Source organism: Manis javanica, chromosome 9 (genome assembly GCF_040802235.1).
Source record: "Manis javanica isolate MJ-LG chromosome 9, MJ_LKY, whole genome shotgun sequence".
Taxonomy (NCBI): Eukaryota; Metazoa; Chordata; class Mammalia; order Pholidota; family Manidae; genus Manis; species Manis javanica.
The window spans coordinates 74,709,270-74,733,767 of NC_133164.1; the positions used below are offsets into that span (position 1 = coordinate 74,709,270).

General features: G+C 42.4%; 1 protein-coding gene across 1 annotated transcript in view; it reads right to left on the reverse strand.

Moving 5' to 3' along the window:
- TUBB6 (tubulin beta 6 class V) overlaps positions 1–24,498 on the reverse strand; it is a 26,721-nt gene continuing 2,223 nt past the window's right edge. The window contains exons 3-4 of the mRNA XM_037001031.2: positions 24,283–24,393; positions 1–1,504 (exon numbers count right to left, since the gene is read on the reverse strand). Coding sequence (XP_036856926.1) covers positions 441–1,504; positions 24,283–24,393 — 1,175 coding nt within the window. The 3' untranslated portion in view covers positions 1–440. The remainder of the gene's footprint in view (positions 1,505–24,282; positions 24,394–24,498) is intronic.

The following is a 24,498-nucleotide window of genomic DNA, read 5'->3' on the forward strand; positions in this document are numbered from 1 at the left end:
ACAGTTTTAGAATTTTATTGTGAGTAAGTTGCCTTAAAGTTCAGTATTACATATTCAACATCATGCAACACTGCACAGCTTCAGGTTTCATCACAGAGAATTAAGAAACACTGTTTCTAACTTCCCTGCTCATTCTCAGACATGGTTGAAGACTTAATAGAAGGGGAAGTTTAGCCCCTTATGGCCCATTAGTTCTTTCAAGTCCTCCAGTGGAAAATCGCTGCAGTCTGATTTCTGGATTGGGTAGGACCGTCACTTCTCTGCTATTGTGATGTACTTTCTTTATTCCGGATCACTGCTAGTGCAATTCTACTGCATTTGTGAGGGGCCTATTCCCACATATTTAGACCAGGGAAGCATCTGGCTGCATGAAGGTCAAGACGCACCAGAGTTACAGAAAGAACTTTATAAATTGTGGTATCTGAGACTGGGACACCCCTTTACTCATTGATCTCTTCTTCATTATCTTCAAAAGCCTCTTCGCCATCATTGGCCATAGCTTCTTGATACTGCTGGTATTCTGACACCAGGTCATTCATGTTGCTCTCTGCTTCTGTGAACTCCATCTCATCCATGCCCTCACCAGTAAACCAGTGCAGGAAGGCCTTCCGGCGGAACATGGCAGAAAACTGCTCCGAGATGCGCTTGAAAAGCTCCTGGATGGCCGTGCTGTTGCCAATGAAGGTGGAGGCCATCTTGAGGCCACGTGGTGGGATGTCACACACAGCCACCTTGACGTTGTTGGGGATCCACTCCACAAAGTAGCTGCTGTTCTTGTTCTGGATGGCCAGCATCTGCTCGTCCACCTCCTTCATGGACATGGGGCCCCGGAAGACAGTGGCCACTGTCAGGTAACGCCCATGTCTTGGGTCACAGGCAGCCATCATGTTCTTGGCATCGAACATTTGCTGAGTCAGTTCAGGTACCGTGAGGGCACGGTACTGCTGACTGCCTCTGGCTGTCAGGGGGGCAAAGCCGGGCATGAAGAAGTGCAGGCGGGGGAAAGGGACCATGTTCACCGCCAGCTTGCGCAGGTCAGCATTGAGCTGGCCTGGGAAGCGCAGGGAGGTGGTAACCCCACTCATAGTGGCCGACACAAGGTGATTGAGGTCCCCATAGGTTGGTGTGGTGAGCTTAAGGGTGCGGAAGCAGATGTCATACAAAGCCTCGTTGTCGATGCAGTAGGTCTCATCCGTGTTCTCCACCAGCTGGTGCACAGACAGAGTGGCGTTGTAGGGCTCAACCACAGTGTCAGAGACCTTGGGTGAGGGCATGACGCTGAAGGTGTTCATGATGCGGTCAGGGTACTCCTCGCGGATCTTGCTGATGAGCAGCGTGCCCATGCCTGAGCCCGTTCCGCCCCCCAGCGAGTGGGTCAGCTGGAAGCCCTGCAGGCAGTCACAGTGCTCACACTCCTTCCTCACCACATCGAGCACCGAGTCGACCAGCTCCGCCCCTTCTGTGTAGTGCCCCTTCGCCCAGTTGTTTCCTGCACCCGTTTGTCCTGGAATAAAGCAGAAGAGAGTAGCACACAACTTAAATCAAACGATGCAGGAGGGAACTGCTCATTTTCATGAATACTTTTAAAATAGAGATGAATAGGTGTTAGAAGATGATTAGATAGTATGTGCTGGCCACAGGTAGGGGACAGGCCCCCACTAGCAATGCTGAGTTTCAGTTAATACAACTGCTTGAGACATATTAAAACCTGACAGTTTTTAAGAAGTTCCTAAGTTTTGACCTGATAATTCCATTCTTATTTTTAAGTAGGTAGTTCACACACAGTAAAATTTAAAGGAACAAAAGGTATACATTAGAAAACAAGCTATCTTACCCTCTTCTTGGAGCTTTCTGAATTTTGTACTATGTGCAAATATTTTCTTTTCAAAACCATACCTTTTCACATTAATGGAGCCTCTCATTCATCAACCAGAATTACTGCTGCAAAATTTTCTGAGTATCAACTTATTTTGCAGAAATAATTAACCACTCAGCTCGGGAAGTGACTCCTGCCTTTCTAGTCCAGTGGTGGAAAGAACATTAATATACTGGGAGGACTTCTGCATTTTTATCAAAGTTCAAGTAACTATAAAGAGACCTTCTAGTTAGTATTTTTTGTGTCTGTGTGCAATGGTGCATTTTTGCTAAACATACTTATTTAGACCATACTTTATGAAGGAAATTTTGAATCTGAAAGGATGGCCCTTAAAATAAGTGTAAAATCCTATTTTCTAGTTCATTTCATTATAAAATTGAAGATTGACAATAGCCAAGATAAGGAAGCAACCTAAGTGTCCATCAGTAGATGAATGGATAAAGATGTGGTACACATACACAATGGAATACTATTTGGCCATAAAAAAAGAAACAAATCCTACCATTTGCAACAACATGGATGGAGCTAGAAAGTATTATGCTCAGTGAAATAAGCCAGGTGGAGAAAGGCAAGTGCCAAATGATTTCCCTCACTTGTAGAGTATAACAAAGAAGCAAAACTGAAGGAACAAAACAGCAGCAGACTCACAGACTCCAAGAAGGGACTAGTGGTTACCAAAGAGGAGGGGTGTGGGAGGGTGGGTGGGGCGGGAGGGAGAAGGGGATTGAGGGGTATTATGTTTAGTACCCATGGTGTGGGGGGTCACGGGGACAACAGTATAGCACAGAGAAGGCGAACAGTGACTCTGGCATCTTACTACACTGATGGACAGTGACTGCAATGGGGTGTGTGGGGGGGAACTTGACAGTATGGGTGAATGTAGTAACCACATTGTTTTTCATGTGAAACCTTCATAAGTGTATATCAATTAACACCTTAATAAAAAAAAAGAAAAAGAAGATCAGCAGATAAGTCATCTTTCTCAAGCTGCACAAATAATGCAGGCCTGTCTGTGTATGATTGGATGCATTTAAAAAACTGGTAAAGACATGTAAGAACTTGTTTGTTATGCTTCAGAAGATTGGAGACTGACGGGAATTAGGCTTGGGGTGGATTAATGATTGTGCATTGAGCATTGACTCCCCTATACAGAATTTTATTGTTGTTAACAATCATTTGATCAATAAATATGAGAGATGCCCTTTCAAAAAATAAAAAAAATTAAATAAATAAATAAATAAATAAATAAACTGGTAAAGAGGACTTGGGAGGACTTATTTAAGTTTTTGCTTTTCTGGACATTGCTCATTTCCCATAATGCAGTGCTCTCCAAATGTTATAGCTTTGTAGCCCTGACAATATTTAAAAGCTATTCACCCCTCAGACACTTTTAAGTTGACATCTAATTTGTCTTCATAAATCCAAATACTTGCAAATGGTATAACTGTAATTTCTGGAGTACTATACACCCTTAAAAAACTGCTATATCATTCTATTCAATGTATCCAATAAGAGTGCATATAAAAAATCAGAAATTACATCCTAGGCTGAAATTGCTTCTAAATTCCTATGATCACAAGGTAGTAAAAACACATCACTTTAGCTCTGGGTTTTTTTTTGTTACTTTTATCAAGACTGAATATTAAATATCACCAGAATGAAACAAGGCTTGGTATCAATTTTATTCCTCTTTTTTATTTTTATGTTTATAAATACTGAGGGATCTTGTTCACATTAACATGTAAATGGAAATAAATTGGGTCCTAACAATGTCATTCAATTATTTGAATCTCTTCAGAGTTATATGCCAAACATCAAAATACTATCAAAAAATATTTTTAATCATCTTTCAGTCAAAAATTCAATTTTGTAAAAAGCAGAATTGGAAACAAGCTGACTTCCATCAGCCATTTTCTCCTATTTCTGGAAGGTACCAAAAGGCTTTACCAAGACTCACCAAATGCTAGTTCTTTCACTTAAAATGCACTATATTCTCAGAAAGAGTTGGGAAAATTTTAATAGTAATTCCAATGGAACTTTGCCAATATGATCTTAATGAAATATTTTAAACATTTTTGTCAACTTTAGGAGGTGCTGATTTATACTCAGGTTATAAAAACTATTAGCTATATAATCTTATTGGCAAAGGCAGTCCTTATCCTCAGAGCAATCCTCCAAAATGTACTTACTTCCTGTCAGAAAACATGACTTTATTTTTCAACCAAATTGATATGTTAATACACGTTTCAAAGATAATTAGAAAACACCACTGAAAATTAAGTTCTAAGGCTCCCTGTGAGGTAAATGATGAAGAGCAGCCGACACTCAGTGCTGGCCTCCGCCAGCTCAGGGAAGGCTGCCCCTTCCCCTGCCTCCACCTCCCTTATCTCTGACAGCCAGAGACAATACAGCTGTTTAATAATGAAGTATAAAAACAAGGCACTGCTGTTTCTCATTACTTTTAACTGGTAATAAGGCAATGTAATAGCTATAATTTTAATCTATTATGAAGCAAGGAAGATTTTGAAAAGGTGTATTTCTTTGGTAAATGGGTATATCCAGTTTAGTTTTGAAAAGAAGAAAAAATAGTATAAAAAAACTTTTGTTGTTTTTTTAATTTTTATTAAGGTATGATTGATATACACTCTTATGAAGGTTTCACATGAAAAAAAATGGTTACTACATTTACCCATATTATCAAGTCCCCACCCATACCACAATGCAGTCACTGTCCATCAGTGCAGCAAGTTGCCAGAGATCCACTATGTGCCTTTCTCTATGCTACACTGTCTGCCCCGTGATCCCCCACACCATGTGTACTAAATATAATACCCCTCAGTCCCCTTCTCCCTCCCTCCCCACCCGCCCTTGCACACTCCTCCCCTTTGGTAACCACTAGTTCATTCTTGGAGTCTCTGAGTCTGCTGCTATTTTGTTCCTTCAGTTTTGCTTCATTGTTATACTCCACAAATGAGGGAAATCATTTGGCATTTGTCTTTCTCTGCCTGGCTTATTTCACTAAGCATAATGTCCTCCAGCTTCATCCATGTTGTTGCAAATGGTAGGATTTGTTTTTCTTATGGCTGAATAGTATTCCATTGTGTATATGTACCACCTCTTCTTTATCCATTCATCTACTGATGGACACTTAGGTTGCTTCCATACTTTGTCTATTGTAAAAAGTGCTGCAATAAACATAGGGGTGTATATGTCTTTTTGAATCTGAGAAGTTGTATTCTTTGGGTAAATTCCAAGGAGTAGGATTCCCAGGTCAAATGGTATTTCTATTTTTAGTTTTTTGAAGAACCTCCATATTGCTTTCCACAATGGTTAAACTAGCTTACATTCCCACCAGCAGTGTAGGAGGGTTCCCCTTTCTCCACATCCTCACCAGCGTTTGTTGTTCTTTTCAATACTGGCCATCCCAGTATAAAAGATTTCTTAAAATTAAGTCCATCAGCATTCCTTATCAAGCTCCCTACATACTGAATGAAAGAAACCAGGATACACCATGGAAGGCAGGAGTGGGCAGGTGTGTGTGTCTGGTGGACATGGAAAACATGACTGGCAGACATGCCGTGGCCTGCCTGCCTCTCCACTTGGAGCTAAGAGGCTGCCTGCACTGACTGCACAGACCTCTCTCCACTCATTCCAAAGGTGTTACCTTGATTTCTGTCTATACCTGGCTGTGGCAACAATTCACAATTGCCACTCAGAGAACAGCTTCCTGCTCTGACAAGTGCAGATCCCTACCTTAAAAAAACTGTTATATCATTCTATTCAATGTATCCAATAAGAGTGCATATAAAAAATCAGAAATTAAACCCTAGGCTGAAATTGCTTCTAAATTCCTATGATCACAGGGTAGTAAAAACACATCACTTTAGCTCTGTTTTATTTTTCAGTTTCTTTTATCAAGAGTGAATAATCAAGAAGTGATGACTGGCCCTTCTGGCACCCACTTTGGGGAGAAGGCCTGGAAGCTGGTACAAAATGGGGACTCTGGCAACTTGCTGCACCAATGGGGATGGAGCTACCTCTTGAGAACAGCCTGATGAAGGCTCAGGGAAACTTTGGGCAGGGCCCTCTCTCATTAAGGCCCACTGTAACTCCAGGGAAAATCCCAGCACAAAATACCTTTGGAATAGAAATCAGTCAAAGGGAGAAATAAAGCAGCCGTGCACCTCTGCTCTCCTGTGTCTCTCATGACCAGCTGCATTAGAGACCCCACCCAGACTCTCTGGTCCAGATATGCCCTTGCTTGCTTGTAATTACCTATTGATATGGAAATGGACTACTTCTTTCCACTCCTTGGAAACACCTATTGATATGGAGATGCACTAAGGCCAGGTGAGAGATTCTGGAACTAACCCGTAATTTTTCCCTCAGCCCACCCCTCCAGAAATCTCACCTTACAATCTACTTGTTTGCCATCTTCCACAATGGCCCTTGTGCAAGAAAACTGGAGCATTGCAACCAGACTAATAACATACAACAGCAACAGCAATAAAATCATGATAATCCTCAAGCCAGAGGATTCAGCTAAATTCAAAGTCCTATGAAGATTAAGTCCATAGCTTGCCCATTCCACAGGCAGTCAGTAGCTGAACAGATAGGGAGTTCAAAGCAATCACCATGCGGCAGCAGCAGCCAGGAGATGCATCCAGGCCACAGGAACTATAGAATACCCTTAAGGGCGATAAGATACATGTTTTAATGACACCAGCATAGGCAAATCTTGTCCAACAGGTAGGATGCATACAAGAGAGTGGTCCTGTGATAGGACAATAGCAGGAATGGGATCTTGTCCTGGTCTAGTATACCAGACTTTCACCCCACTCCCTGTGGGAGTTACAGATGGGTCAGTATATAGGGCTATGGGAGGTACATGCATTGGCATAAAGATAAAACTTCCCCCATAAGATGCTCTTACCTCCCAGATGTTTTGGGTATACTACCATGATCTTTGGGGGTCACTCTGCTGTTACTCTAGGAACATACAGGAGGCCAGCTTCCAGGCCTTCTCCCCAAAGTGGGTGCCAGAAGGGCCAGCCATCACTCCTCCATGTGTCAAAATGTCCAGAGCCACATCCACTCAACAGTGTCTCCAGGGTTTAATGCAGTTGGAGCTGGAAGCAGGATGTTGCTCTGCTGGCCATATCCTGGCTTCAATAACTCCTCTTTGGTTTGCACATACAGGTGTATAGGAGAGGCAGCAATGTGTGTTGGCATGTCCACAGGCTCCTTTTTGGGGCTTCTCATTCAAACGCCACAGCACTAAGCAAACAGACTAGCCCTGTAGCCTATTGGTATCTGACTTCAGGCCAGATTTCAACAACCTGTTGTACTCTCTATCATGCCTGCCCTGGTAGGGTTATATGGTACATGAAACTTCCGCTTTACTATTTTGTAACACATGTCCAGAAAAACAAGTGCCTTGAGCACTCTCAATCACCTGGGGCTGACCATAGGCTGCAAAGAGACACTCTAGGCCTCTTTTAGTGGTTTTCGGCTATACAGGAAAAGCAACCAATAGGCCAGTAACTGTATCCACACAAGTCATGGCATACCGATATTGTGATATGGGCAGAGACCCAATATTGTCTATCTGCCACCTGACAAGGGCCCTGTACTATTTTCCCATGTTGCTGTGGGACTGGGTATAAGTCCCTCTTAGAGCACACAAGGTATTCCCTCCAGGCTCTGCTAACTTCTTCAAAGGTCAGTGGCAAGCCCCACTGATGGGTTACAGCCCACATTGTCTTTTGCCCCAATACAACCAATGCTGATAGTTGTGTTGGGGCACATCAGAAGCAGGCTTTCCTTCTAGCCAATGCACCTGGGCCAAGGCATTTGCTTCGTCATTTCCTGGGGATGCCAAAAGGCAAATGGCCAGTCACATGATATATTGTAACTGTTTTAGTCTGACCAGAGGCCGCTGAGTCTTGCCCCCAAAGGGGTTGGTGACCAACCATCAAGTTAGCATGGTACCATGTTGGTAGCCACAGGGTCAAGGCCCGATAGACGGGCCAGCTGTCAGTGCAGACAACTATAGGGGAGAGCTTCTGGGTGATCAAGAGCCATACTGCCCACAACTCAGCCCATTGACTGCTCTTCCGCTCTCCATCCTCCATCCAAATTGTCTCAGTCTTAGGATGCAAAGCCACAGCCCTCCACCTTGGGGGCTGCCCATGACTGGAGCTGTCTGTGTACCAAGCATCTTAAAGTATAGGGTTTTTTCCCTCCTGATAAGGAGTCTAGGCTACCAAGGGCTGAAAAGCAAGTTCTTCCTGCTTTCCACTGGTATAGGTCACTGGCCCCAATAAGCACTGGAATTCTCCACTTAAGGGGCTAGTACAGAGGGCGCTACGCTGCTGTAAATACGCACCCCATCTGGCCAGTGTAGGCATCTGCACCATGCCACTCTGTGGCCTTTGGGTCCAGTCTCACACCCACCCTGTGATGGGATAGGTGGTTATTTCTTTGGTCGAAGCTGTTCTGGCGATGGGCTCTGTAGCCAACAAGGTGTGGCACACGGCAGCCAGTAGCTTCTCTATCAAGGTGTTCCAGATCTCTGCTCCTTTCCGTAGTTGTGACCAGAATCCAACAGATGGGCTGTTCAAGCCACTGCCAAAGACCCCATCCATAACCAGCTTTCATTACACAAATATCTAGTTCACAGGGCCTTGACTGCCTGCTTGGCAGCACTAAAAGCAGCTTCACATGTTTCATCCCAGTCCCATCAGATGCCCTTTTGTACCAATTTGTATAAGGGCTTCAGAATTTGTGCCAAGTGTGGGATAAACACCCTCCAGTAGCCCAAATGACACAAAAACTCTTGTAATACTGCCACAGTGGTAGGGGTGGGGAAAGCCTGGACCTTGTCTATCACTGTTTCAGGGATAACTTTAGTTTTACCCAACCAGACAACCCCCAAGAATTTTACAGACAAACCAGGTCCCTGAACCTTGGCGCTATTCACAACCCATCTTTTCTCCTGTTGATGTTGCGGCAGTCTAGGGACTGCCCCTTCTCAATCCAAGAGAGAAATCAGATGTGAGCACATCATTAATGTAGTGATACAGCCACACTTTTTGCAGTTTCTTCCATGTGGCCAAGTCCTGGGCTTCAAGTCCATGACAAACCATGGGACTGTGGAGGTATCCCTGTGTAAGGACAGTGAATGCCCACTGCTGGCCTTTCCATGTGAAGGCAAACTGTTCCTGACTTTCGTGTGCTATGCCAATAGAGAAGAAAGCATTAGCAATGTCCACAACATAATGATACATCCCTAGTTCATGACCGAGGGTGCCCATAAGGGCTGCTATAGAGGGGAGAGCAGCATGCAAAGGGGGTGTGACTTTATTCAATTCCCTGTAATACAGTCATACGCCAGGAACCGTCTGGCTTTTTCACTGGCTACACTGGAGAATTAAAAGGACTATGAGTGCATTTTATGATGCCCACCTTCCCCGATTCCTGTAGAGTTTCTCCAACTTCCTTGTGCCTTCCAGACAATTTATACTGTTCAGTATTTGTCACTCACCGAGGTACACAAGAAGCTACAGGCAGGTGCTTAGCATGTCCCCTCAGAACTGCCTTTACCACACGTACCCTCAGTCTGAACTCACCTGCAGTGGTCTGTAAGCCCTGCAGGATATCTACTCCAAAAATATATTCTGGGATGGGAGAAATGTACACAGGATACTCCATTGGGGGTAAAAGTCCTGTCCCCAATGGGATTTGGGCTTTTTTCACTCTAACTGCTTTATCCCCACATCTATCACAGCAGGGGTCCCAGGAAAACGCTCAAGGTTGTCATAAATCAGAGAACACTCAGCTCCTCCATCCACCACCACCAGGACACACCGTACATTCATGGGAGACCGATGAATTGCTAATTCTACATGTGGTCTCTGGTCCACACCAAGGTGGGGACCTTGACCCTCACCTCAATTGAACCATGATGCCCAATCATCCTGTGACGGTGAGGGCCCAGGCAGGGACACAGGCCGTACATAGGCTTTGACTATGGCTTCTGTGTCCTGGACCTCTGGCTTTAATTGGTGGCCATAGGTCAAACAATATCCTATTGGGTTGCCTATCAAGTTTTTCTTTCCCTGCCCCGCCTTTATTAAATCAACCCACACATCTGGGTCCTTGAGACTTTCACAGGGCCATTTGCACCTCTCCATTCAGTCATAGCTAGTACTTCTTCCATGCTTTTATTGTTTCAACCTCTCCCAGATCTGCTAAAGTACGAGTAGCCTCACTTATAGGTTGCCCTATGTGGGGGGCAAGAATAGTCACTAGGGACCCAAAGAGAGATGGGGGTGCTGTATGTAGCACTAGATTTCTCATTCCTATGGTGAACAACTCCTCATCGGGGCCCTGGGGGTCCATATTATAGGTGATATTTTTCATGCCCAGCTCCCGTAACCCCTGCTGGAGCTCTGCATATGTTTCCCAGCTATTGGGTATAGTAAATCAGCCGGACTGGGCCAAACTGCCCTGATGGCAGCTCTCAGCCAATCCAGATGCACCCAATTCCCTGAGCACTTTGCAACTGCTGACAGAGGGGAGGGTGAGTTGTCAGGGAAGCCAGTCTACCCATTTCAGAACTCAACAAAGCAATGTTTTTCACCCCATATCCCAGACATGCAAAGGCCATGTAGGCTGAGGTTCTGATTGCTTCTGCCGATATGCGATGCTCAGGTCCACCAGCTCATCCTGGGTATGGGGCAGAGCATGGTGTGCTCCACAATCTGGGGAGGAGGCGGCTCCTCCCCAAGGAGCCTGCAGTTGTTGTGTTTTTATTTTCTTAATTACAACTGGGTGGGCCTTTAATACAGGAGAGGCTGGTGCCTTGGAGAGAGGTCTTGACAACAGATGGGCCCTTGGCCCCACCCCCTCATCCTCTCCCAACACCTCCTCCACCATCTCCCGGGCTGAAGGCCCTGCTCTTTCCTCCCCCTTCCCCATGGCCTCCTGCAGTGCAGATTCTCCTGATTATCTCCTCCCTTGCTGCTACTAACTTTTCTTCCAGGAGTGTGACCTGTCTTTTCAATAACTGTCTCTCTTTCTTAAGGGCATCCTGTAGGTCATTGCCCAGTTCCTCCAAGCAGTGCTTAAGTGTTTCTCTCCTGCCAAAGTCTCTCTCTCTCTTCGATAACCCTCTCTCTCCTCAACAACACTTTCGACGACCTCAAGAAAAAGATACCCCACAGTTTCAGCTGCTACACAGCCACTCAGGGCCTCTACCTTACAAAGGGCTAAATCCACAGCTTCTGGTGTCTCCATTCTTCCCCAGTTCTGAGGAAGGGCTCCCCCCCCATCTAGGAGGTGCTTTACCCTAGACCAATTCCCCACTCGGGGCTCCCCAATTGGAAGTCCCATGGATAGGGGGCCCCCAGGTGAAGCTGCACCATCTACCACTGCAGCCACTGGTGCCTCCCACTATCCACGGGACAGGGGAGCATTCGGGGCATCTCCCCACTGTCTCTAGGGACAGCCGGCCCAAGCATCACACCCATGTAGACAGATTTCAGGTTCAGAGGTCCCACCAACTACTGCCAGATGTAACTCCAGGGGAAAATCCTGGGGCAAAATACCTTTGAAACCGAAGTCAGTCAAAGGGAGAAATAAGTGGCAGAAATTCATTTATTTCTTACAGGCAGTCATCCACCTCTGCTCGCCTGTGTCCTTCACCACCTGGCTGCAGGAGAGACCCCACTGAAACTCTCTGGTCCAGATATACCATGGCTAGCCCTTATAATTACCTATTGATATGGAGATGGCTATGTTGAGAAACAGAAACTGAAATTTTAACTATGGGTGTCTCTGAAGGATGGTATTATAGGGGAGTTCAGTTTCAACATTATGTATTGCTTGTATATATATTTAAACAAATATGTATTTATGATAATCAAGCCCCATCATACAAGTGAGCTCCTGTTGCCTTTGCCCCAGTTGGACTGTCAAAGGCCTTTGGCTCTGTGGAGGGACCTGGCTGGGCTTATGCAGTGCATTCTGAGGGTCCTGGCTGCGTTCTCTTAACAATGGTCATTGTCCTTCCTAGGCCCACTTCCCACTCCACCCACCAGGCAATAGCTGACCAGCCCCACAGAGATGTTGGGAACAGACAGCTCATAGTCAGGGCCAGCCTCATCTGTGGAGCTCAACGGAGAACTTTTACACCTTTACAAAGGAAGGACTGTGAGTGTAATTCTCAAAAAGAGGCTAGGAACTACTCAATTAAAATAGGGTAGAACCCAACTAAAAATAAGTAGGTGGCTTTAGGCAGACAAACTACCACCGTAACTCAAGCTCACTCTAGTTCTAAGTGGCCAGACTCTGAACTTGACTCTCCTCCCCCAGCTCACACCACTCACACAGCTTCCTCGGATTTACAGAATGATTAGCTGTGAAGTTTGCTCCTGACAAAAGGAGGAAGCTGGTGACTTCTGAAAATATTTTGCCACTGTCTCATAGCAACAGATATTCCCTATTAAATATTTGGGGTTATGAGTTGAACATCTTCTGTGAAGGATGTGACATTAATCAGCGGCTCCTGACTACCCAGGGCAAGGCCGGGACCCCTGAGCTGTGGCAGCAGAGCCCCAGGGTTCTCTGGGTCCATCCTCTGCTTTACTTCCAGCTCACATGGGTGATGGATTAAGTCCTGAGGCTGTCAACACGCCCCAACGACCCCCTGAATCTGGGAGAGAAAGTTACAGAGCAGAAAGAGGCATAAAGGAAAGTTCACCTTTCTGGTGTTTCATTTCCTTCCATAAAACTGTCTCCCACTATTTAAGAGGCATGGCTACTCTACAACCAGCAATTAGTGAAGAAAAAGTAATTTAAAAAAAATTTATATTCAAAACACAAATTCAGATAACTTTCACTTTTAAAACAATACATTACCCCAAGTCCTTTTTAAAAACACCTCAAATTGGCAGAGCCAGGATGGCGGCGTGAGTAGAGCAGTGGAAATCTCCTCCCAAAACCACATATACCTATGAAAATATAACAAAGACAACCCTTCCTAAAATAGAGACCAGAGGACACAGGACAACAGCCAGACCACATCCACACCTGCGAGAACCCAGCACCTTGCAAAGGGGATAAGATACAAGCCCCGGCCCTGCAGGACCCTAGCACCCCTCCCCCCGGCCCCTAGCGGTTGGAGAGGAGTCAGCAGGGAGGGAAAGAGAGCCCAGGACTGCTGAACACCCAGACCCAGGATTCCGGACCAGAGCGCAGACACAGTGCATGTGTAGGGTCCTGGATACCAGGGAAACAGGGCAGCAGGACCGGCGAGCGGGTGCCTGAGGCTGACGCCAGAGAACAAAGAAACGGGAGCGGGATTTTTTGGCGAGTGCTTTTTGGAAGCCTTAAAGGGACACGGACCCCAATACTAGGTAAACAGGGCAGCAAGACCGGTGAGCGGGTGCCTGAGACCAGTGCCTGAAGACAAAGAAAATCGTGTGTTTTTCCGTTTCTTTTTTTTCCCCCTCTTTTGTTGTTGCTGTTGTTGTTTTGGTTAGGAGAGTGCTTTTTGGAAGTCTTAAAGGGGCAGGACAGGACACTTAGACCAGAGGCAGGGAATCTGGGGATCTCTGGGCACTCTAACCCCCTGGGCAACAGGGAGCACAGAGGCCCCTTGTGGAGATAGATAGCCTCCCGGCCGCTCCCCTTCCAACGGGGCTCCACCATTTTGGAGGAGCAGACCCAGCCAGGCCACACCCACAGCAACAGTAGAGATAAACTCTAAACCAACCGGGCAGGTAGCTGAAGCCCTGTCTGTGCACAGCTGCCAAGCATAAGCCACTAGAGGTCGACATGCTACCAGGAGAGGAAGGCCACAAACCAACAAGAAGGGAAGCTCTCCCAGTTGTCACTCGTACCAGCTCTGCAAACTATCTCTATCACCATGAAAAGGCAAAACTACAGGCAAAGATCACAGAGACTTGAGAAGAAGACAGACCTAACCAGTCCTCCTGAAAAAGAATTCAAAATAAAAATCATGAACATGCTGACAGAGATGCAGAGAAAAATGCAAGAGCAATGGGATGAGATGCAGAGAAAAATGCAAGAGCAATGGGATGAAGTCCGGAGGGAGATCACAGATGTCAGGAAGGAGATCACAGAAGTGAAACAATCCCTGGAAGGATTTATAAGCAGAATGGATAAGATGCAAGAGGCCATTGAAGGAACAGAAACCAGAGAACAGGAACGTATAGAAGCTGACATAGAGATAAAAGGATCTCCAGGAACGATACAACACTAAGAGAACTATGTGACCAATCCAAAAGGAATAATATTCATATTATAGGGGTACAAGAAGAAGAAGAAAGAGGAAAAGGGATAGAAAGTCTCTTTGAAGAAATAATTGCTGAAAACGTCTCCAAACTGGAGGAGGAAATAATCGCACAGCCCATGGAAATACACAGAACCCCCAAGAGAAAGGATACAAGGAGGACAACACCGAGACACATAGTAATTAAAATGGCAAGGATCAAGGACAAGGAAAGAGTTTTAAATGCAGCTAGAGAGAAAAAGGTCACCTATAAAGGAAAACCCATCAGCCTAACATCACACTTCTCAACAGAAACCCTACAGGCCAGAAGAGAATGGCATGATATATTTAATGCAATGAAACAGAAGGGCCTTGAACCAAGGATACTGTATCCAGCACGACTATCATTTAAATATGATGGCGGGATTAAACAATTCCTGGACAAGCAAAAGCTGAGGGAATTTGCTATCCACAAACCACCTCTACAGGGCATATTACAGGGACTGCTCTAGATGCTCCTAAAAAGAGCACAGAACAAAACACAAAACATATGAAGAATGGAGGAGGAGCAATAAGAAGGGAGAGAAGAAAAGAATCTCCAGACAGTGTATATAACAGCTCAATAAGCAAGCTAAGATAGGCAGTAAGATACTAAAGAAGCTAACCTTGAACCTTTGGTAACCACGAATCTAAAGCCTGCAATGGCAATAAGTACATATCTCTCAGTAGTCACCCTAAATGTAAATGGACTGAATGCACCAATCAAGACACAGAGTAATAGAATGGATAAAAAAGCAAGACCCATCTATATGCTGCTTACAAGAAACTCACCTCAAGCCCAAAGACAGGCACAGACTAAAAGTCAAGGGATGGAAAAACATATTTCAAGCAAACAACACTGAAAAGAAAGCAGGGGTTGCAGTACTAATATCAGACAAAAGACTTCAAAACAAAGAAAGTAACAAGAGATAAAGAAGGACACTACATAATGATAAAGGGCTCAGTCCTCAAGAGGATATAACCATTATAAATATACATGCACCCAACAAAGGAGCACCACCATTTGTGAAACAAATACTAACAGAACTAAAGAGGGAAATAGACTGCAATGCATTCATTTTAGGAGACTTCAACACACCACTCACCCCAAAGGATAGATCCACCGGGCAGAAAATAAATAAGGACACACAGGCACTGAACGACACACTAGAACAGACGGACCTAATAGACATCTATGGAACCCTACATCCAAAAGCAACACGATATACATTCTTCTCAAGTGCACATGGAACATTCTCCAGAATACACCACATACTAGCTCACAAAAAGAGCCTCAGTAAATTCCAAAATATTGAAATTCTACCAACCAATTTTTCAGACCACAAAGGTATAAAACTAGAAATAAATTCTACAAAGAAAACAAAAAGGCTCACAAACACATGGAGGCTTAAAACATACTTCTAAATAATCAATGGATCAATGAACAAATCAAAATAGAGATCAAGGAATATATAGAAACAAATGACAACAATAACACAAACCACCAACTTCTGTGGGACGCAGCGAAAGCAGTCTTAAGAGGAAAGTCTATAGCAATCCAGGCACACTTGAAGAAGGAAGAACAATCCCAAATGAATAGTCTAACATCACAATTATCGAAACTGGAAAAAGAAGAACAAATGAGGCCTAAAGTCAGCAGAAGGAGGGACATAATAAAGATCAGAGAATAAACAAACAAAACTGAGAAGAATAAAACAATAGCAAAAATCAACGAAACCAAGACCTGGTTCTTGGAGAAAATAAACAAATACATAAGCCTCTAGCCAAACTTATTAAGAGAAAAAGAGAATCAACACAAATCAACAGTATCAGAAATGAGAACAGAATAATCACAACAGACTCCACAGAAATACAAAGAATTATTAAAGACTACTATGAAAACCTATTTGCCAACAAGCTGGAAAACCTAGAAGAAATGGACAACTTCCTAGAAAAATACAACCTCCCAAGACTGACCAAGGAAGAAACACAAAAGTTAAACAAACCAATTACGAGTAAAGAAATTGAGATGGTAATAAAAAAACTACCCAAGAACAAAACCCCAGGACCGGACGGATTTACCTCGGAATTTTATCAGACACACAGAGAAGACATAATTCCCATTCTCCTTAAAGTGTTCCAAAAAATAGAAGAGGAGGGAATACTCCCAAACTCATTCTATGAAGCCAACATCACCCTAATACCAAAACCAGGCAAAGACCCCACCAAAAAAGAAAATTACAGACCAATATCCCTGATGAGTGTAGATGCAAAAATACTCAATAAAATATTAGCAAACAGAATTCAACAGTATATCAAAAAGATCATACACCATGACCAAGTGGGATTCATCCCAGGGATGCAAGGATGGTACAACATTCGAAAATCCATCAACATCATCCACCACATCAACAAAAAGAAAGACAGAAACCATATGATCATCTCCATAGAGGCTAAAAAAGCATTTGACAAAATTCAACATCCATTCATGATAAAAACTCTCAGCAAAATGGGAATAGAGGGCAAGTACCTCAACATAATAAAGGCCATATATGATAAACCCACAGCCAACATTATACTGAACAGCGAGAAGCTGAAAGCATTTCCTGTGAGATCAGGAACCAGACAGGGATGCCCACTCTCCCCACTGTTATTTAACATAGTACTGGAGGTCCGAGCCACGGCAATCAGACAAAACAAAGAAATACAAGGAATCCAGATTGGTAAAGAAGAAGTTAAACTGTCACTATTTGCAGATGATATGATACTGTACATAAAAAACCCTAAAGATTCCACTCCAAAACTACTAGAACTGATATCGGAATACAGCAAAGCTGCAGGATACAAAATTAACACACAGAAATCTGTAGCTTCCCTATACACTAACAATGAATCAATAGAAAGAGAAATCAGGAAAACAACTCCATTCACCAGTGCATCAAAAAGAATAAAATACCTAGGAATAAACCTAACCAAATAAGTGAAAGACTTATACTCTGAAAACTACAAGTCACTCTTAAGAGAAATTAAAGGGGACACTAATAAATGGAAACTCATCACATGCTCATGGCTAGGAAGAATTAATATCATCAAAATGGCCATCCTGCCCAAAGCAATATATAGATTTGATGCAATCCCTATCAAATTACCAGCAACATTCTTCAATGAATTGGAACAAATAATTCAAAAATTCATATGGAAACACCAAAGACCCTGAATAGCCAAAGCAATCCTGAAAAAGAAGAATAAAGTAGGGGGGGAATCTCACTCCCCAACTTCAAGCTCTACTACAAAGCCATAGTAATCAAGACAATTTGGTACTGGCACAAGAACAGAGCCACAGACCAGTGGAACAGATTAGAGACTCCAGAAATTAACCCAAACAAATATGATCAATTAATATTTGATAAAGGAGCCATGGACATACAATGGCAAAATGACAGTCTCTTCAATAGATGGTGGTGGCAAAACTGGCCAGCTACATGTAGGAGAATGAAACTGGACCATTGTCTAACCCCATATACAAAGGTAAACTCAAAATGGATCAAAGACCTGAAAGTAAGTCATGAAACCATTAAACTCTTGGAAAAAAACATAGGCAAAAACCTCTTAGACATAAACATGAGTGACCTCTTCTTGAACATATCTCCCCAGGCAAGGAAAATAACAGCAAAAATGAGCAAGTGGGACTACATTAAGCTGAAAAGCTTCTGTACAGCGAAAGACACCATCAATAGAACAAAAAGGAACCCTACAGTATGGGAGAATATAATTGAAAATGACAGATCCTATAAAGGCTTGAAGTCCAGAATATATAAAGAGCTCACACGCCTCAACAAACAAAAAACAAATAACCCAATTAAAAAATGGGTAGAGGAACTGAACAGACAGTTCTCTAAAAAAGAAATACAGATGGCCAACAGACACATGAAAAGATGCTCCACATCGCTAATTATCAGAAAAATGCAAATTAAAACTACAATGAGGTATCACCTCAGACCAGTAAGGATGGCTGCCATCCAAAAGACAAACAACAACAAATGTTGGCGAGGCTGTGGAGAAAGGGGAACCCTCCTACACTGCTGGTGGGAATGTAAATTAGTTCAACCATTGTGGAAAGCAGTATGGAGGTTCATCAAAATGCTCAAAACAGACCTACCATTTGACCCAGGAATTCCACTCCTAGGAATTTACCCTAAGAACGCAGCAATCAAGTTTGAGAAAGACAGATGCACCCCTATGTTTATCGCAGCACTATTTACAATAGCCAAGAATTGGAAGCAACCTAAATGTCCATCGGTAGATGAATGGATAAAGAAGATGTGGTACATATACACAATGGAATACTACTCAGCCATAAGAAGTGGAAAAATCCAACCATTTGCAGCAACATGGATGGAGCTGGAGAGTATTATGCTCAGTGAAATAAGCCAAGCGGAGAAAGAGAAATACCAAATGATTTCACTCATCTGAGGAGTATAAGAACAGAGGAAAAACTGAAGGAACAAAACAGCAGCGGAATTACAGAACCCAAAAATGGACTAACAGGTACCAAAGGGAAAGGAACTGGGGAGGGTGGGTGAGCAGGGAGGGATAAGGGGGGGGAAGAAGGGGGGTATTAAGATTAGCATGCTTGGGGGGGAGGGAGAAAGTGGAGGGTGGGCTGCACAACACAGAGAGGACAAGTAGTGACTCTACAACATTTTGCTAAGCTGATGGACAGTAACCGTAATGTGGTTGTTAGGGGGGACCTGATATAGGGGAGAGCATAGTAAACATAGTACTCTTCATGTAAGTGTAGATTAAAGATTAAAAAAAAAAGAAAGAAAGAAAGAAAGAAGGAAAGAAAAGGGGGATTACTCCTTGATAGGATAAAACTATTGGTAAATCAAAGATCAATGCATGCTTTAAATATCCTTAATTTTGATCACTTAAAGGGTGTCAGATGATCAGCTATGGAGGTACTCTTTTCTGATAATATTCCTTTCTCTTAATAAAAATAAAAAAAAAAAGCAGTTCCTGTGTGCTGACCTCCAATGAGTTCTGCACAGTGGTATAGAGGGCATGTCAAAGTGTGGGCAAAGGGTCTGTTTGTTTCTAGGCAGAAGATCAAGGCCTAGCTTGGATACCCAGAAAATGAACTAAGATACGATATGAGGAGGAGCTTCCAGCATCAGCACTCTCTGGAGGACTCCTGCCAGGGGATGATCATCAAAAAGCCTCCACAGGGATCCGGGCGATGCTGCGGTTGTGGCTGCGTCCATCCCACCGTTTCCTGGACTTGCCACTGGAATGAGGAGGGAGATGTCTAGGCTGGCATGTGCATACAGTGAGACAACGAATTTGACCGGTTCTGTACTGTTGGAACTCAACCAGGAGTTGGGAGGGGTGCAAGGTGTAGCACTCCAAAATCTTATGACTATAGACTATCTACGGTTAAAAGGACATATGGGAGGTGAACAGATCCCAGAAATGGGGTGCTTTACTTTGTCTGATTTCTCTCAGACTGTTCAAGTACAGTTGGACAATATCCATCATATCATAGACAAATTTTCACAAATGCCTAGGGTGCCTAAATGGTTTTCTTGGCTTCACTGGAGATGGATGGTAATTATAGATTTGCTTTGTTTATGTCACCGTATTCCTATTATGTTAATATGTGTGCAAATTAGTTAGTAGTTTAAAACCTATACATGCTTAAGGTACTCTACAAGAAGATATGTCAAAGAAATAATCAATCCTCCCATGTTTTCTTCCATATGCTACCTCTATAGCTTTTCTTCTTCCTTCCTAATTACAACCCTTAAATAGAATTCGTGCCTCATATCGAATTTACCAAGTATCATAATTCCTCCAGGTGGTAAAGATACCTCGAGACAAGTGCTGGGCATAGAAGCCACAGGGCATAAATCTGCAAATAAGTAAAAAGCTAACACTTTCAAACAATATGGCTTCTCTCTCACTTATCAACTTTACATTTCCCTGTATGGCCCCGGAAGATGACTGGTTAGCCAGAGACGGGTAAGATTCCTCAAGGGAGGAACAACCTAAGACAGGCACAGTCGCAGGGGGGTCATCAGGTGAGAAATTGGGGATCAACAGAGGTGAGGCTCAGAACCTCATCCCCCCTGCTTTGAGAGAAATCTTCTGCATCCGTGGATGCTCTGCTGCCCTTGTCTAGCCTGGATTAATACTTAGTCTATAGGCACACACCTGATCATCTGATCATCTACATTTGCCCTCTTACAGCACTAAACTATGTTTTCTACCTTTATCTTGCATCTACCTACCACTTCAGCATTTTATTAAAAATAAAAATAATAATAATAATAAAGGGAGAAATGTGGGGTCAACATATAAATCAAGTATAAAAATCAAACGAATATTCATATTTGACCTGATTATTTATAGTTCATAATGCATGATCAAAACCGAAAGTTTCTGTGATGAATGCACTTGTACTGTTCACCATGTAAGAATTTATTCACTATGTAAGAATTTGTTCACCATGTAAGAACTTGTTCGTTATGCTTCAGAAGATTGGAGACTGATGAGAATTAGGCTTGAGATGGATTAATGATTGTACATTGAGCATTGACCCCCCCCATACTGAATTTTATTGTTGTTAACAACCATTTGATCAATAAATATGAGATGCCCTCTCAAAAAAAAAAAAAATCAAACGAATATTCATATTTGACCTGATTGTTTATAGTTCATAATGCGTGATCAAAACCGAAAGTTTCTGTGATGAATGCCCTTGTACTGTTCACCATGTAAGAACTTATTCACTATGTAAGAATTCGTTCACCATGTAAGAACTTGTTCATTATGCTTCTGAAGATTGGAGACTCATGAGAATTAGGCTTGAGATGGATTAATGATTGTGCATTGAGCATTGACCCCCCCATACAGAATTTTATTGTTGTTAACAACCATTTGATCAATAAATATGAGATGGCCTCTCAAAAAAAAAAAAAAAACCACCTCAAATTGTATTTGAAAATGGAATGACAGTGGTTTATTTTAATTTGCCAACTCTGACACAATGAGCTATGAAGCCAAGGGAGGATGGACCTGTTCGTCTATGCATAGACAATTCTGCCTCTCCTTTTAGCCAGAGAATGACTTGAAAACAACTGTTTAGCCAAACAGTATAGTATGTTTATACATTCTGGATACCTCTCCATTCTCCACAACAAATGTGTTATTTGAATAAAATAAGCATATTCATTTAAGCAATCACAATTATTAAACAGTCTCAACTAAAGAAATTATACTAAAGCTATTTCACAAGAGTACAATCTGTTGAAACTTTTAAATATTCTGAAGCAAAAATAGGGATGCATGTTCTAACCAAGTAAAGATGCAAGAAGCAATCCTAGAGACACTTCAAATACCAAATATCATTTCTAACATTTTTAAAGGTTTGCAAGGACAGTAAATTATATAATTAAATAGTCACCATAGGTCTTAATTTGCTCTTAATCTTTTTGCTCCATTTATTAACAGCAAGAAAGATGAAACCAGACCTTTTTTACACTCTCTCAATATTCAGTTCAAACAAATTAAACTTCCACAATTGCCATTATGAGGAGCTAGCTTAATACAACCCAATGTTACATGAAGCCCAATGTAACAAATATGAGTTAAAACATCTTAAATTTAAACAGTTTAGAGTGGATAACTTTTTCTATTTTTCTCTCAAAAAGCAATGAGGCGTGTGTGTGCACGCGTGCATATGCGCGCGAGCAAGCGAACTGACTGGCCCCCTGTAGGAACAGGGGTCACTGAGTTTCATTTTCAGGTTTCTCTGTATGTGAGTCCTGTTTACATGTGTACAAATCTCTTTTTTTTCTTTACCGACAACATATACACAGACCAGCCAAATTCAGAATTTTTTTACATTTCCCATAAAGCAGTTAGTAAAGCACTGTCAACTATATTGTTTAAGGTCTCTCATGGAGTAAGCATTCGGTTGATACATTTCTTTCAAAGTTTACTTTCAGGCAAAAGCAGAGCCCTCAAACACTGCTGGTGGCACGAACCCCACAGGTAGGACTGAGGCAAAATGTATAAAGGAGTTTAAGTATGTTCACACTCTGACCCAGTAACTTTACTTTTGAGAATCTCCTCTGTCAAGACAAATTTATGTGAACCAACATATGAATCTATATTCTGTATTACTGTGTTCTTTATAAGAGCAAAAACTGGTAAGAAATGATTCCTGATTATGGCCTAAGTAAATAATTACACATTATATAGCTTTAAAAATCACAGATTTTAGAAACTACATGTTAACAACGGAACATGGCTTACAATATTCAGTGAGAAAAAAGATACACAGTAATAATGAAAATGAGCAAAAAAAAAGAAAAACAATTATGTGCCACCAGTTATGCTTAGATGAGCATATGGAATAATTTTTTATTCTAGTTTTTAATTTTTCACAATGTGGTTATATATGATTTTATTGAAAAAAGCAAAATAAAAGTAAAAAATACACACAATTTAGAATGGCTGTCAAGTTTCCCTTCTCTCGGTTCAGTGCTCACTCTTCTTGGCAACACTAACTCAGTAACCTCACCAGGTGGTCTAGAAAGAGCTTCCAGCTAAGTCTATACTAACTTGGTAGGTAAGAAAGTAAAAGATTGCACTGATCTGTATAAAGAAATCGGGCTAGTGGCAGGGGCAGGGGTGTCATTTTTCTCTCCTAAGCATACAGAATACTAATGATAAAGTCATGTCTTTATGAGAATGCTGAGAAAGCAGTCCACTGACCAGATGGAGACAGACACCACCAGGTAGTTAAGGGGAAGAGGGTGGAGATTTCTCAGATACTATAGGACAGTGTGCAAAGTGGTTCAGCTCTTTTGAAAGATCAGTACCCAATACCCATAGAGCACGCACAAGCATTTCTTCGGGACAAATTCCTTGACCTGAAATTGTTGGATCAAAATTCTTCATTTGCTGAATCAACAGTCCACTATGGTAGCTACTCACTATATTTAGCTATTCAGCACTTGAAATGCAGCTAGCACAACTGAGGAAGTGAATTAATTTCATTTAATTTTAATTAACTAAAATTTAAATAGCCACATGTGGCTCATGGCTATCACATTGGGCAGCAAGGTCTAGAAGCATCTGTGCCTGGGGCCAATTATGATCTCCAGTAAGAAATGTCTACTTAAGCAAAAGGTAGAGAAAAGTACATGCCCCCATTTGTGGTGAGGCACTATAAAAATATTGGTGATTTAGGTTTTCTGATATAAGAAAAGGGGCACCAGGGAGCCTAGTCCTGCTCTATGTCAAATATCAAAGGTGTCAAACTTTATCAGATGCTTCGCTTGTCTTGTATAGGTTGATCTTGTGGGTCATCAGGGTCATGGGGAAGGGCTGATACCTGGAGGACTTGAACTCTTTCTGAACGTTCATCCTGATGAGTCACCTTTATAACAGGTCATGTTCTGTTTTCACTACAAGGGAATCAATTTGTGTGCTAGTAAAATCTTCCAAGATTCTGCCTCCTCTATAATATGAAGTAAACTTAACTCTAAAAACCATAGCTATAGGGTGATGGATTTTATATTTAATTTAATTTGATATAAATTGCCTTTAGTTTACAGAGGGACAATTGTGATGACCATTTTTGAGGTGGACGAAGGGAGGGGAGGACTTGTCCTTCTGATAAAACAAAGCTCATATGGCACCAGCCTTTAGAAAGAAAGCAAAACAAATGTGTATAGATAATGGAAAATAAGTAGAAGTATAATCACAGTGAAGTTAAAAGAGCAATACAGGAACCAAAAGCAAATGATTGTTATTAACATGTTATGATAATTAATGAAGGGAAGAAATAAGTTAATGTCCACTATCAGTATAAGCATTTCATTTAGAGATACAGAGATTACCATCCTAAAACAAATTCAGGAATTAAAAGTGGCACCCTGTGATAAGGCCAGAGATTGTTGGTTTCCATTCTAAGCTTTCCTATGCCATATGTTTTCAATCTTGCACATAAAACTAGTTTGATTTTTTAAAAAAAGAAGGCAGGAAGGATGGAACCTACCGAAGATGAAGTTGTCAGGCCGGAAGAGCTGCCCGAAAGGCCCTGATCGCACACTGTCCATGGTGCCCGGCTCCAAGTCCACCAGGGTGGCCCTGGGCACGTATTTCTGAGCTGGAAGAGAACAATGCCCACCCACAAGGTCACTTTCTGGTTTCTAAAGTAATGGACTTCCTCATAGCAAGTTCCACCAGCACAGCTGCCTGCAAGTATGAAGCA